Source organism: Athene cunicularia (genome assembly GCF_003259725.1).
Source record: "Athene cunicularia isolate RWA chromosome 9 unlocalized genomic scaffold, athCun1 chr9_part1, whole genome shotgun sequence".
Lineage (NCBI taxonomy): Eukaryota > Metazoa > Chordata > Aves > Strigiformes > Strigidae > Athene > Athene cunicularia.
Genome location: NW_020799110.1, coordinates 1099838 through 1116232, shown reverse-complemented (window position 1 = coordinate 1116232; position 16395 = coordinate 1099838). Strand labels below are relative to the sequence as shown.

Genomic DNA, 16395 nt, shown 5'->3' with positions numbered 1-16395 from the left:
CCCCCCCCTTCCTTTTAAGACCATTAATCAAAAGGGTTGTAAGAATTCCCCTAAAAATATTGCTCTCCCCACCCCCATCTCTGCCCTAAATATTTTAACTGAGAAATTCAGAAATGGATTGAATGATTTGGAAGGCTTAGTCAACACAAGGAAAAACACAGGGAGAAAAACCTCTTCGCTGAGCTATACTAGTATGGCCAGCTGTGTCTTACAGGAACAATCCAAAGGAGAGGCAAAGTCTGCAGGGTAATTAAACCTTGGATTGCTCTTAAGCTATCTAAAAAAAAGATGGCAATTACCCTCCAACACATGATGGTTCTGTGACATCAACATTTGTTTGGCAAAAATTGGGCTCACGATGCTTTACTTTTCTTTTGCAATTCACATTTCAGGTAGAGCCTTTCAAAAGTGCTATTCCTTGCAGATAAGGGCTTTGATAAGCTGCACTCCCTGACAAGACTGCTGCCACACAACTCTCACCCCTGGGGTGGCTGTGGCATCAGATGATATCTGCTGGCAAAAAGACCTCAACTATAAGAGAAACAAAAGGGAACAGGGCGGTGGAGAAATGAAGGAATACTGAAGGAGTCCAAAGGCACACCTATTATACAGCTCCTGAATTAGGCTGGCACTTGACACAATACATCAGGCTCTCACACATACGTTCTGTGAAACAAAATCTTCACAAGACAAAGTCAAATCTGCACAACAGATGTAAAACTGCACAGACTTCATGGGGCTTCAGAGAAATAGAAGCCAAGAAGGGACATTACTATGACTGGGAACAGGAAACTTGCTAAGATCCTCAAAGGTAAAGAACTGAGAACATCACAATTTCTACAAGAAGGGAACAAAGGGGACAAAAGAAAAGGGAACCCCAAAAAAGCTGAAAAAGTGGGAAGGGCTAACTCCAGAAATATTCCTACCCTGACAGATCCCTTATCCAACCACTAGCCCCCTTTCTGAAAGGAGGGTAATATTTTTCTGTTCCACAGGTAGAAAGATACATATTTAAAGCTGCACAGTGCTACACTTAGATCAATCAGTACCTTATCTAGGCCATGCACATCCTTCAGCCACTGTGCTTTATTTCAATCTGGAAATAAGGTATAAGAAAAGCAGCACAGACATTTTTATTTTTTAGCTATGTAGAGCACAGTAATTCACCTACTGATACTGCTATTAACCAGGTATGGTAATGAACAAATTATTACAAGGCAAAAGCCTCATTAAACAACTTTTTGAAATAGATTTTGACATATCTGAAACCCTGAAGTACACTGTGAGTGCACATACATACACATGTCCTGAATTAAATAATGGTGGCAGTAATTATCAGCAATTGCAAAACAGACTGCTCAGCATTTGTATCGTGTAAGATCTGCCAACGTTTCCTCTCCATCAGGCACTACTTGTAGTGTGTCCATTTTTCTTGTTATTGATTTTGTACTGAAGAAACTTGTCAAAAAAGAGCAGCTGATAGCGTGCAGCAGATCTCTTTAACCAGAACAGAGGCCTTTGGTGCGAGGCGCTACGGCGTGCACAGCTCTGTCCAGGAACAGCGACACGCCTCTGCTCTTTACAGAAGAGATACCAGCCACAGCGTTTGCTGCACAGCCAGTACTCGGCAGAAAGTAAACAGTGATTCAGCCAAATAAGGAAAACAAGAGTCAGTTCTTAAGGACAAGTATGAAAGTCCAGCTCAATATTTAACAGTTTAATAAGGGCAGACTAAGCTTAATTTGGTAGCCTGTAAAGCCTAGGTATGAATGCTTGAACAACATTTAGCTCAGGGACTGTTTAGATTTGAAGGATGCTTATTTCTACTAAAATACATGATGTTCTTCCCTACCTATTTTCAGAGAAACTAATACCAAGCTTATCCCATTAAATCAACTGTGTTGAACTCAAACACAGTGGCAAGGTGAGTCTGTACATGTCCATGGTTACTTGTATCTTCCACCTTCAAATGAGCATGCAGATTTGGAAGAGTGGTTACCACTCTAAAATGGCTACTTGAGATTCCAATTAGAAACTTACTTTTATGTTCAAACACCTATTTAATAACAACCACACATCTCCAGTTCAGCCTACCTGTAGGCTCTCCTTCCTAAATCAGTACAGCCAGACAAGTTAACTGTTCAACTTCAAAAAGAGAGAGTATTCTCACAAGAAAAGCTAATTCTTTTCCAAATAAGAGCAAGATGCCTCAGAGAACAAGAGTGTAGGTAAGGCACAGCCCCAGTCTCCAAGTGCTAGTACGTATCACAGACAGCACAAACCAAAGCTCTACTGCTCCAGGGCCTGCCTGTGAGGTGTGTCAGGAACATAAAGTCCAATTAAACAGGTGCTCACTCATGTTACAGAAACAGAATCAATCTATGGTTAGCAAAATAAAACCTTAGCTGTTTGTATGATATGCAATGATTCTTTAGCACTGCAGAGCACATACATTTTGGTGCTCTCAAAGAACTGAGAATCCAATTCCATTCTAATTTCTTTACAGTTTATAAAACTAATACTCTGCATAACAACACATTTATTTGACTTCTCAGTCTTAAATTGTCTGGCCTAAATTTTTGCTGAATTTGCTACCTTGCAGCTGCTCCTTCATTTTGTGTAACACTAAAGACACTGTTTTGCATGCTACATTTTATTACTTGACTGAAAGATATTCTGACTACCAATAATCACCCCCCCCAGGTATTATTTTTAAAGTAATTTAGATTTATAATTACTAAATTTTGAATCTCAATTTAGAATTTTTAAAATGTATTTTTAAAAAATAATGTAGAAATTCATTGCTACACTTACTTTTTGCTTGCTTCATAAACATCCGTGATATTGGAGAAAAGGTGATGACTCTCCGTTTTGGTCATTGTGAGGCTCAGTTCCCTGGAATTTTTAAACATCCGGATCAGAATCTCCAAGCTCAGCAAGTAAGAATGCTCAGAAGATATCACTTCAAATATTGCCTGCAAAGTGGAGGGGGGAAAGAAAAGATTTACTGCTGACTAGGTGTTTTGTGTTGGGTTTTTTTGCATGGAGGAGGGGTGCAAAGAAAAGTTATTGGATGTAAACTGGAGGTTGTAACATAAATATTCATTTCCATGATAGTCGCATCATTTACTTAGAAATAAGTGATTTAATACTAGGAAAAAAGACTTCAAAAAGTCTATATTCAGACTCTTCAATGCAACTGCAAACAGTTTGAAGATAAAAACCACCAACTGTGATCACTGTTCCTGTGGTCCAGTTGGAAGCTTCCTATCAGTCATGCCACTGCTGACCAGACAGCATTTACTTTTGCTTTTTTTAAACAGAAGCTGCAAAGTCATTTTTACCCAAAATTATTCTTACCCTTCTAAAAGTCGTCTTCAAAGAACTGAGGTTTTAGTAATGAAATAACAAGTTTTGGATTTCTCAGAACAAACCAAAACAAAAAAAATATCTGCTTTAGCTGAAGCATTAAAGGTTTATGCAGTGCAAAGACAACTGCACCCCACAGAAAACCTACGGGGCCATTACACATACAAGGAAAGGAAGTCTAATGTACTCATCAGTGGTCTCCATCTTATTACCTACCTCCTGGGGAGAGAGCGAGCAGCAGGGAGGTAACAGCTACAACATACAACATCTTATTTGCAGGAGTCAATACTGCTGTGCAAGAAGATACTCAAAGGTGGTACTTAATGTTAAATTGCCTGCCAACTCTTCAGCCTTGGGAATCCAGAGAACATATACACACGTCAGCCAAACTCTGACAGCAAATCTACCGACTGCCTGGCTAACACAGTGCAGAAAGGTGCCTAAAAAGGGCATTTTGGCCTTTGCCCAGCAGTCACATTTCCACTGTTCAGTCTCACTGTACCCCTCCCAGCTGTGCTCACAAAGGAAGGATGTACCTAACGATTGCTGTATGGCTCCACGGCTAATTGACATTCGTCAACACAGGAAAATACATAAGCTCTCTTATTATTATTGTTTTGGAGGGGTTTTGTTTGTGCTTTTACTGAGGACCCTCATGGACTTCTTTCAGTTTGGTAACAGAAGGTCATTAGCACAGTCAGAAATAAATGGGACAAAGAAAGATACTCTGCTTCTAACTTGCGAGGAAGGGAGAAAAGATCGTCTCACCATGACCCAAACACATTCTGAAGAATAAAAAGAAAGGGTTAAAAAACAATCCTGACTTTGACATACAGTACCTACACCACATTCAGAGCCTGGGGTGGCATTTCCCAGGTACTTGCTAACAGCATTTCGGAAGGACAGCTGGAGCCGTTCGTCTGCACGGTATCGAGCTAAGCAGATGTTCGAACCCCGATGGACACTGAACACTCCTCAGAGGCCAGATGCATACTGCAGCTTGTACACACATACACAGCCAGAGTTTCCAGCTTGCAAGAAAAGATCTATCAAAAATTATTGTAGTTCAAATCAGTCTGTCTATATGACACATCTACTTTGACAAAAGATGCAGAGACCCATCTCACTAATGTGTTCTGGAAGATGGGATGTGCATGAATGAATGACATTGACATTTATTCGAGGTAGAAAGTAAGAAAATATATTTTTCTGCAGTGACAATATATTGATGGCAAAAGTAATCCAAGAGGCTCTAAAAAGCAATTTAAAGAATAATAAAAATAATCAATAAAAGGCAATTTAAAAGAAATACAGCAAAAGCATGACTTGCTAGTATAGCTACATCCTATTATTATTTATTTAGGCTCCCTCTGAAAGAATGGGCCTCTGATATATTCAAATAAAAAACACCTCAGGCTTGAAAATATTTCTGGTAGCATTAAAGACCTTACATTTAAAAGGCATCTAAAAAACTCATTCTCTTTGAAGGGATGTAAATATGAGTTCAGGAAACACAGACTAAAGGATGACAGAAAAAACCGCCTCGTGCCTCTGATTTTCCCAGCAGGAGGAGACAGAAGAGCAGAAGGCGACAGAAGAGCAGAAGGCATGGCCTGCACTGCTGCACAGCCTCTTCCCCAAAAACCAACAGAAGATAGCCAAAGAAACGTAGCATCACAAAAATAACCCAAACTATTGTCTATATCTCATGTATGCAATACAAGATGTTTCTGTATTGCCTGTATGAGCAGACCAGCTGTAGGTCATGCAGCTAAATTAGTATTTGAGGCTTGCTGCATGCATCTGTGAACTTCACAGAAAACCCCAGCTGGGTCTCACTCAGCTCCAGTCACCGAGGTATGTCCTGACGTGAAACCAAGGTACTGAACAAGTTACCATGGCAGGTAATGCTATAGCATTTCTAGTTAAAAACTTGGGTTTTTTTCCTACTGAAGGACATACCTCAAGAACTGCAGGTATACAGTTGGCTAGGTCAGGCTATTCCTTTCAACACCTCTCATTCATTTTGGTATAGCCCCTGTAAGTAAGGAATGAGGGTAAAGCAGATAAAGTGGACAAGAGGAGGAAAGAGCAAGAGCAAAGGAGATAAAGAGGACAGAAGGAGCAAAGGGGAAAAAGAGAGAGAAAGAACTGTATCAGTAATTGCTGGTGCTGTCTGTACTGCTGACAGCATGGATGCACCTACTCCACTGCATGAAAGGAGAAAGGTTACGCAGTGCTCACACATTCACAATAGTTCACAGTTGCTCACAGGATTAGTTACAACTAAGGGGCATTGTAAAAAGCTGGGTTTTGTGCCTCACTACCTTTAAAAACGTCTATGCCACCTCCTTCCCTCTGTGAACACAAGGTTAACTTTACACCCTTCCGGGGACAGCCGGCAGCAGCGCACGGGCCAGGCTGCAGCTGCTGGAGCGAGCGTAGCCAGGGACCACTGCTCCAGCACGGCCCACGGGACACGGGCAGGGACCCGGGGCAGGGACATACACACGCCAGCCATAGCCAGGTTTTGTTTATTTAGTCTCCCTGGGAAGAGAGGACACTTCACTCTAGGACAGGAAAGACTGTGATGAACTTTTCCCCTTATCAACAAAGAGAGAGTATTAGATCAGGCACACAGCGCATCCCTGAACAGGCAACGGGAAAGAATGTGTTACTTTCAAGAGTACCTCCTGCCTTTTTCTTTCTTCCTGGCTGATTGCTTCTGATAATCCATTCTTCTTTACCTAAAAAATAAATTGAATTTTTTAAGATCTTTTGTTGAAAATTGTGACTTTTTTTTTTTTTTAAAATACTGGACTACCAAAACATTGCACTAAGAATTCAGCCAAAGCATCTGTCCACTTACAAAGACAACAATGAACCACCAGAAATTAAAAAAAAAAAGTCAGTAACATCTGTCATTTGACTTATCAAAAGAACAATTTCATTAAAAACTATCCCAAGACACAAACACAGAACTACTGCTGCAAAGGCATGCACAGCTGAATCACAGTCACCCTGCACAACCTCTCTAGATTTTACACACACAGAAGCAGGGAAACTGCTTTCTCCTTTTAAGTTACATTTCTTGGCTGACACATGTACATCGTGAGGTTTGTTTTCTGAGTAGACCTGAAAAAAATCTTAGTGCTTTCATTTGTTAAGCCCACCTAAAATCATAGACAAACTACTAGACAGGTAGTTTGTTGGCCAAAAAACCGTTCAGGAGGAGTCCCAGCTGTATCCTAACCAGACATGCAAAGCCCTGAGTAAACAGCCAGTATTTCTACCCTCAACCCTACCATGACGTGTCTCCCCACCGCACCCTACAGCCCCATCTGCCAGGAGCTGGGGCAACCTTCTCCATACACAACCACCACAAACTCCAGCCACAGCCACATCTTCCACAGCCTCAAGCCACATGCTCAGCCATCAAACTCCACACCAGAGCCCCCTGAGGTTTATTCTTTCCTGATGCAAACCACACACATTATGACATGTGCAAGAGAACATAAAAAAAACAAAACAGAGTCAAAAAGTAAAGCACCAAGGAGGGGCTGACATTATGCATTTCCTAGAGAGCGTTACGCACGGGACCTTAGATGAGGAGGGTGTCTGTGTACAGCACTGCACATGTGAAAGATGCTGCTGTCTTCATGCAGCAGTAAATGTCACAGGACATGAGGCATAACAGATGCACCTCCACTCTCCCTTTCAGTCTTCTCCAAAAGCTCCTGTCATCAACAGCTTTCCTGTCTACTCCCCTTGTTGCCTGGAATTTTTAAGGATGTATGATTCCTTATTTTATTCCTACACACCAGGCACCACAAACCTGGGCAGCAGGTTCAAGAGTAAAGATGACACAACATTAAGAAGTGCCACACTTTGTTTTGTGTGCATGTTGAAGTATATACACCCATGTAGGTAATTATAAAAATAACAAATATTCGAGTGTTTGAGCAATTGTTCTTTTGAACTCAAATTGCAGATTCCTGGGTCCCACAAGCACACACTTCTGCACACTGAGCGAGAGCTAATTAGACACCTTTCTATTACAGTACCTTCCGATCAACAACCTGAAAGCTTTTGGCACTTTTTGCTAGGTCCAGTGAAGACTTTTCTAAAAATATGCCGACACAGGAAATACCTATGAACATATCCAAGAGATTTCAATGCTTCCTGTTAATGCAGCAACTGCAGATTTCCAGTGAGGTCAATGCGGCAACTGCTCTATTCACATTCAGAAAACTGTAGCTGTGTTCCGTGACCTTTGTTTTGTCAGACGGGTGTGTACATACGAAGTACATATATAAATCCATCACATAAGCAAATGGCTCAACCTGCTTAATTAACGGCAACAATTCCAAGAGTAAGAGGTCCAAAAATGGACACTATTTTTGGCATACTCTGTGAAAGAAAATTCAATTCCTATTTCTGAGGTGCTCAAATGTTTCAGCTGAAACAGCCTGAAAATCATATTTGTGATACTATGCAAACAAACACTTAGCGTAAGCTAAGAACATAGACAGAAAGACTGGAAAAGGCCCAACACTACAGCTAACATCATCTTATTGTCCCACTGGACTGCTCAGTTATGACCGATTCAACCACGGAGACGTGGAGGGAAGGATGAAAGAACAACAGGTTAACTCTGTGGTTATGTACAAGTAGTTCCTCCAAAATCCGGAGGTGCTACAACAGGGAAACTCACCAGAAATATTTAATATAGTAAGTGTCTGCACCACAAACCAAACTGAACATAATGCAGAGCCTTGAAGATCTTTGACAGTAAAACCTGGTAAGTTTTGTTTAATACCTCAGAGAAGAGGCAGCCATGGGAAGGCAACAGCGTTAAGTGGCTTGGGAAAGTAACTTATGAGCAACATTTTAAACAAACGAGAAAAATCACAACCACATTTATCCCAAGATGATCAGAAAAATGAAACACAAGATGACCAAAGCTTGAGAAGACTTTTGGGTTAGAGACAACAGTTGAGAGAACATCCAAAATCCCGATGCAGAACTACATAAATACACTGAACCTACTGGGCATGAAATGGAGGACTGGATGCGAAAACACCCATTTGATGTTAAATACTTCAATAATTATGAGCATTACTCGTGCTACAGGACGTATGTTTCCAGCACTACATCTCAAGAATATTTATAAGAACCACAGCAGCATTGACAGTAGTAATGAAAAGTGACCATGCACCATATTGTCCAGCCTGGACAGCAAGGAAAAACAGACATTCAGCAGAATCACAGACTGGGGTAGGTTGGAAGGGACCTTAAAGCTCATCCACTGCCACCCCCCTGCCACGAGCTGGTACACCTTCCACTAGCCCAAAGCCCTGTCCAACCTGACCGTAAATTCAAATTCCACCAGTCAGATGCAGTGGCCAAACTCTGCAACAGGTTTGCCCAGGGAGGGGTGAGGTCTCCACCCGTGGAGATGTTAAAAGCCTGACTGGACACAGTCCTGCACAGCTCTAACTGACCCTCCTGGTGCAGCAGAGGTTGGACAAGATGATCTTAAGAGGTCCCTTCCAACCCAACCGAAGCTGCGATTCTTTGCATGCAGAATAACACACATTACCATTATCCACACCAACTGAATGCTGCATTTGTTGGGAAGTAAATACATTTACTAGGAGCACACAAGGTAGTAAGTAACACTGCCTATGATCTCCTGGAAATCCTTCAAAAATATCAAAAGATACTTTTGGAATACATTCTGGAAATAATGGCTTTTCTCCTTAAATTAGAACTTTTAAATTAACTGATGAAGGTTGGAAGGAACAGAGATAGTAGATAAGGGAGCTCTTTACCTAGTCACCTGATTAGCTACTGCTGGCTGTCTAATCTCTAGCAGAAACCTGAGAGGAATGTCAAAGGAACTGCATTTAAACAGGACCCTATTTCAGAGGCTTTAAATGTTCTCTGAAAAGCTCTTAGTTTCACATGTGTGCGTACACTGCAGAAAGACAGAAACACTCTTCTTTCTTTTTTTTTTTTTAAACTATTATCATAAAGGACTTGACAACTCCACGCACGAAGGTTGCGCTGCCCTCCCCAAACCGGAGGCCTGATCCGAACCACATCAGTGGTCAAGCCCGTACGGCCAAAGGAACACCCTGCAGAGAGAGGGGACGGTCCTGCTGCCTTCCCCGCGATCTCCTCGCACAGTCATTGCTAACAAATACCATAAACATATTAGTCTCCTTCTTCCCTTATGTCTGCTGAAACCCAACGCTTTGACATTTTCCAGCCGACTTCCTGTTACAATTCCACATTCACTTTTTAATACACACTGACAGCGTGTAATTTTTCCAGAGAGTTATAAACACAGACACTATGAGATTGAGTCCCGTATTTTGTTGTCACAGCGCTCTACCTTCTCTCACACACTCACTTCCAAACTCGTAAATCAAGTAAAGACACTGAACAAGTTTGCTGTGTTAGAAATCGTAAAGAACAAGTTGGTTTATGTAACTGTAGCACGGCACAGGAATGGTTCTCTGAGATGATCTTCATGCTATTTTGGCCTTACAATAAATCAGTATTTTTGAAATTATTATTATTACTGAATAGCATTCCTTCCAAAATACCTCAGCTGGTGAGCATTTAACTGCTAGTTTGCCTAGAAGGCAGAAAAAAACCTGATTTGACTTCATTGTAAACAAACTTTTTTGTAACATTAAGCAAATTAAGTACATTTAAAGCACTTGATTTGTTGAAAAGAAGATTTAAAGCAAATCTTTTCAAAACCACATTGTCTTGCCTTCTTTATAATTACTGAATCAGAGGGATTCATGTTTCAATATGTTAAACTGCAAAAGGTCATCAACATCTGTAAGACAGCTCTTCTAAAAAGACAATCTGAACAGCCTTAGAAGATCTTCCTGAGGCTTAATAACTAATTTACATAGGATATACACAGCCAGCGGCCCAACTGACAAATATTCCAGGCGATCACATCATGTAATACTCTTTTATGCCACACACAGAGATGAGGTTCCACAACGTTTTACAAATTACACAAACAAAACCCAAAAATCCCCCAAACTTTCCAGAAGCTACAGAAACGATCAAAGAATAAAATTAACCACAGAAAGACAGAATTTTTAGAGTTTCTGTAGTCTCAAAGCCTTTCTCAATGAGAGCCTGTAGCTATCATTATATGAATTATATCAATTGATCAATTATATCAAGAAATATCAATTAGTATCGTTAATTTGCCAGTTTATTAGCAGGGAAGCTAGCAAGATTACAGTACTGATTAAAACAGCTGAATTCTACTTTGTTTAACGATGTTACTAAGAAAAAGCCAGTGCAGATGCTTCCCAGACTGTGCTAAGGATAGCAGATTACCACCATCTGAACACTCAGCTTTTTTAAAATGGTTTACATTAAATAGATGCAATCAAATCAACTTGGAGTTGGCTTGCAGCAATTTAGAACAATTCAGCTGAAATATGTTTGTAACTGAAGCTTTTCTTTAGTATAATTCACCCTTTTTGGTGAATTCACACAAATGTGCTTTTTTTTTTTTTAAACAAATCACTAAAGTTGTCTGTTTGCCAAACACAGGACCCTAAAAAGAACCTTCTCAATTATATTGCTTTTTATGTAAAACAAAGACCAGTAGTTGATCAGCACTTCAATGTTGTTATTATGAAATAAAAACAAAGTTTAGAAAAAAAAGAACAGGACTAAATTCTGTTTAAGGTTTGGTCCACACCACTCCAATTTACTGGAAGGATCTACAAAGCACAGATTTGACTCTGAATTTACATGCTGTTGGGAGTTAAACTGTCTTTTTAGGCTTTCTGACAGTGCTCCATCCAGAAGAGCCAGCTACAGTACCACACTGGTGTAGCCATGACTCCTCGCGCAGGCAAGGCCGAAGCAGCTCGCTCTAGTGACCATGAGGTACAAACTCGGGGTCTGAAATTCCGTATGCAAAACCAGGCACGTTTGATTTTTTTGGTTGTTGTTCAGCAGAGTTTAAAAAGAAAAAAAATAACAGAAATATATCTTAAAGTTTAGAATTATGAAATATTAATTCCTTTGCATATCAAAGTTGTATTTAATTACATCTTAAAACTACACTGACTTCCTTGGTAACTCCAAAGCACATACTCCAACCAGCAGCCTGTTGCGCAGCCACAGGAGCCTACAAACACTGGCACTAGAAAAAGGGAGGTGTCAGGGAACCAGGGAAACAGATTCCAGCAAGAGCATCAGCCCATACCTACTAAAACTGACTGAGAAAACACGATTTATGCTTGAAGCTGTTGGAGTTACCCTACATGAAGCCTAAACAAAAGCTAAACTGAAAGCTCCGAACTTGGATTACTAAGAGCTAAATAACTGCAAACTTGTTGATTAAAAAAAAAATATTTGGAGACACCTTCTATTTTGGAAGGGAAAAGAAGAGAACAAACCTCAGCCAAGAATTCCAGTGGCAAGTAAAAAGATTTCTTTCAATACATGCTTAGATACTCTGTCTGGCTCTACAATGATCAAATACTCACAATGGACAGCTGACTCCACGTTGATCTCAGGGGCTTATAGTGAAAAACAACCTTTTCATCCAATTTCTGCTCTCGGGGCTCAGACTCTTCATCAGAATCTATGTCCAGAGCTTTTTCTTTATAGTTCTGATATAATACAGCGTTTTCTATAAAACAACAACAGGATGTCATTAATTGCTAGAAAGTTAGCTTAGTTGCTTTCATAACAATTGTAAGTAACATTTAAACAATGAAAGAAACCGAAATGCCAATGTGCCGTTCGCAAACTCTGAGACAAAGATCGTATCTTATTTAGGATGGACAATGGTGCAGTACAGTAACAATGGATCACTGTACCACTACCAAAAAGATCCATGCTGACTGAATTAAAGAACAGATGTGTCCTTTGTCAAGAGAAAAAAAAAAACAGAAAACAATTTTTTCTTCCTTGGTTTGCTGTACAATGTTTCATATTTAGCCAGCAATTTAAGAACGGAACAAGCGTGTCGGTAGAGCAGCGCCTCTAATCTGGAGGTCTAGCTACTTTAATCTGCAAGACCACTGCAAATCCCCTACCCATGCCAACTTCTATTCTGTCAGCTTTAAATACTGTCTTTGCACTGCACTAAGAGAAGGAAATAATCCAAATTTCAGAAATTTGAGGTCAGAACCATTCCAAATAGAATCTTCAAAGCTTGACTGAATAAGCGTGAGGCCTATGAACCTTAAGACAAAAATACCCTCGTTCTGTATTTCAGTGCTGCCAGTATTCATTCGGGAATATCAACAGCAAAGAAACACCGGTGTGGAGCGTAGCATTTCCACCTCCCAACCTCCTCGACCACACACCCTTTTCAAAAGCCGACAGAAAAGGACAGAGAAATTCAAGACCAGAATAACCTACAGACGGATTAAGCTGTCAAGAAAGCAAGTTCTAAACGGTACTTTAGAGATGGGCCAGGCTTTGGACAAGATCCAATCTTCCCCTACAAGAGAAAGGGGAAAGAAGTGAAAGGTCTGGTTGCCCCACACACAGCTGCAACTGCTGAGGTCCCTCACGGGGCTGGGTGGATCTGTTCCACCTGCTGGGACCGTACAGCCCTGGCTGAGCATTACACACGGTCTGGCCTCTATTTGCTCTCTGGAATGTGTCTATATAGTTTATACACTTTTAAGACAGGAAATTGTGTCCAGCAACTGAATTGAGAGGCATTACAGAGAAAGTTATTAACTGGGATCAATCCAAGATACAAGGGAGCCACTGCAAAATAATCTGGAAAACATCATCAAGAGATCGTGTTAGAAAAGATGAAAATAAAAGTAAAATAGGGGTGATGCAAACAGAACAAAGTGGGACATTTGGAAAAGAAAAATAAGGGGGAGAGGAAGGTAACACAGCAGCCGAGACGACCTTAAGGAGGCATTAAGCAGAGAAAAGCCAAGAGAGTAGCAGTTACTATAATGAAGCTTCCATGGACTCACAGCCAGAGTGATTTTTTTATTGTTGTTGAAACATTGGGAAAAGCAGCAAACCTGGCAAAGCCCATAATTAATCAGTAACATTAAAAAGCAGATACACAGACAGGTTTTTCTGACACTTAAACTTGAGGCCTAGGTAGCAAGAGAAGGATTAAAGTCAAAAGATTCACCCCAGCACCCTTGCCTTATGAGGAAAAGAGAAACAGCTGTGCAAACCATGAACTCAGAGAATAACAATTCAGGTGTCTGCTGCACGTGATGACCCAAAGCCCTAAAGTGATAATCAAAAGTTATGTCCTGCACCTGGGGAGAGTGAGGGGAGTGGGCAGGAAGGCAGCCCCAGCTGGAGGAACAAGCCTCCTCTAGGTAATTCTGCAGAACTGCTAGGGCTGAGAGACACAGGGGCCAGTTCAGCTTTCAGGAGGGACAGGAGTTCAAGCTGAAAACAAGCCTTTCAAAAAACAAAACAAACCCCATATTTTTAGTCTGCCATTCTATATTCGTTAAAATATTTCCTCAAGTATGTCTAGTGCCAAAATTATGGTTCCATATTTTAGTCCATTTACTGAAACACAAGGTACTTAGACTGCGTGCAAAAGTGTGCAAAGTGATCCTGAAGTTCATTTCTCTTGTGACTGAGCATATTATCAAGTCTGTGCAGAAAAGGGCTTACCTTCCCCATCAAACGTCCCTTGTCCTTTCAGCATTTTCTTCTGATAATTTCAATAGGAAAGAGATATATACACATTAAAAGGAGAATGAGAAATAACCAACAGTAACAAGAACTTCTGTTCTATTTGATACTTAGGCACCAAATTAACAGGCCTTCATCTATAAACTTCTGATGTCAGACAAGTATTCATGAAAACAATTGTTTCATCACAGAAAGTGAAAAGCTACTCTAGTTTTCCTTCTCTCGTGGGCTGTTTATATGTGTCTGTCCCAAATGCTTCATTTCTTCCTACATTTCAAAAGCACAGTACAGGAGCTTTACAAGAGTTCAGTGAACTTGTAACTCGCGTGCTGTCACTGGGCTTTCCTGGGAGGACCTAAGGCACAGGACTGAGCGGCTGGTCTCTTCCCACACACTCTGCGAAGAACCACCACAGTAAGTATTCTGTAAACTAATGTTTTGAGACCAAAACAAACCTTTGAAATAAAACAGCTGTTTTGGTGCAACAAGTCACGGGGTCTAAGCAGTCTTTTTAGAAAAATGCTACTAGCAACAAGAGTTCTGTGTGTAAAGACAGGACAATGTCGTGTCCTCCTATTTTAAACATAACTTACTGTTAAAATCTACTACCAAAAAAAAACAAGCCACCTCCCTACTCAGCAGTTCACAGTTTGATCCATTACTATTTCACTACTTGTAGCATTTTCACAAAAGCTTCCATAACCATAGTTTTTAATTTGGCTAAAAATTGCCATAAAGCTGGTAATTATTTTAATAGCTACGGCATTAGCTCTGAGCCTTAAGTACTTTATTACACAGTTCCAAACACCCCGCAGAAACCATACCTAGTGTATTTTTTAAAAAGTAACAAATTGCATTTTAAAAGAAGGGAATACAAGATTACAATATGGTATGTTCAAATAAAATATTGTTTTCAGTAAGTCTTTATAACTTAATTTTCACACATTAACATTCAATATAGATCTAGTATTCCTAAGGGATTACAACCAAGAATTAAAAACAAGCATTCTGCTTTTACTCGCAGGCATTAAAACTAAGCTACAAGAAGATACCTGAAGTGGTCTCTAACAATTCAAAAATCACACTTCGATATTTAAAAATACTTTAAAAGTAACGTCTTGGATAGAGGACTAAGGGGGGGAAGTTCATTTTTGTGTCAGTCTGTCTACTCTAGCAGGCAGACTTTATTAAGTCAATGTCTCTTTTTTTCCTGTTTACTACCTTCTAGGAAACAGGTTTTAAAACGTCAGTTTTATTGTGAAAGTAAGCCTGGGGAATCCAGCAGGAAATGCAAGTACAAGGCTGCCATCAACACATTTCTGAGCTGCCCAGATTTCAACAGAATCGGGTCCCTGAAGCCTCCTTTGGAAACATTGCTTGGAAGTAATCTGTGAGGCTCATCACGAACTACGAAAAGTTTTGTGGCACCAAAAGGCAAACTGAAAAAACGCAGCGTTTACAGAAAACACAGAGATTGCAAACCATGCTCCTGCGTAGCCTACGCCATTCAAACCAGCATGTCACCGAGCAGCACAACTTACCTTTATCCTCCCCAGGCTTGAAAATTTTTCTTTATCTTCAACAACTGCTTTAAGTACGGGCTGGGACATTCTGTTCTTCTTCTTAAAATTAGAAGAGCTGTCAAAGTCCACGCCGCTCACCACGGCTCTGCGGTAGGACGTCGACCTCAGGCCACGCCGCAGGGTCCCCGGGCTGTCCAGGTCGCCCTCGGCCTCCTCCTCGGCATCGGCTACCAGAGGCACGCTGAGGCTCTCCACCATGCTGCGGACCTTCAGCACCCTCTTGCTCGTCTCCGCGCCCTGGCCTTTGCCCGTCACCTTTATTTCGGACGCCAGGCTCTTGGGGATGATCTGCTGCGTGCCCACTTTGAGAGCGGCGGGGCTGTTGGTGCTGAGGACCACGGGCTGGTCCGGGGGGGACGCCGGCTTCTGGGGAGGTACATCTTGCTCCGGGGGCATCGCCCGCGCGACCCCGGGGGACGCCGGTGGCACTTCTGCTGCTGTTCTGGAGAGGCGGCTGCTTTGCGAGGGCAGCGCTGCCACGTTGCTGCTACCGGAGGACGGCGAGGGCTGAGGGCTGGCCGCGAAAACAATCTGTTCTTGCTGCGGGGCGAGCGCCGCGGGACTGGCGATCCTCCCGGGATGACCCAGCTGCCCTCCTGGGGAGGCGAGGGTGCCGTTGGCTGTGAAAGCCACGGGGCTGCTGGCCACCAGCGCGAGCGCCCGGGAGGGCCGCTCAGGGGAGACGGCTCTGCGGGCGGGAGGCCTCACCGCCCCGTTGGCCACCGAGCCCATGCCGGAGCTGAAGCAG

At 41.6% G+C, this 16395-nt stretch overlaps 1 protein-coding gene across 1 annotated transcript in view; it reads right to left on the bottom strand.

Annotated features, from left to right (window-relative positions):
- The window catches only part of ARHGEF26 (Rho guanine nucleotide exchange factor 26), a 48485-nt gene extending 32100 nt beyond the window's left edge, over positions 1–16385 (bottom strand). Inside the window, exons 1-5 of the mRNA XM_026854570.1 lie at positions 15606–16385; positions 14044–14083; positions 11913–12058; positions 6060–6116; positions 2815–2975 (exon numbers count right to left, since the gene is read on the bottom strand). Of these exons, the coding sequence (XP_026710371.1) occupies positions 2815–2975; positions 6060–6116; positions 11913–12058; positions 14044–14083; positions 15606–16379 (1178 nt within the window). The 5' untranslated portion in view covers positions 16380–16385. The remainder of the gene's footprint in view (positions 1–2814; positions 2976–6059; positions 6117–11912; positions 12059–14043; positions 14084–15605) is intronic.
- Between the last annotated feature and the right edge of the window lie 10 nt (positions 16386–16395).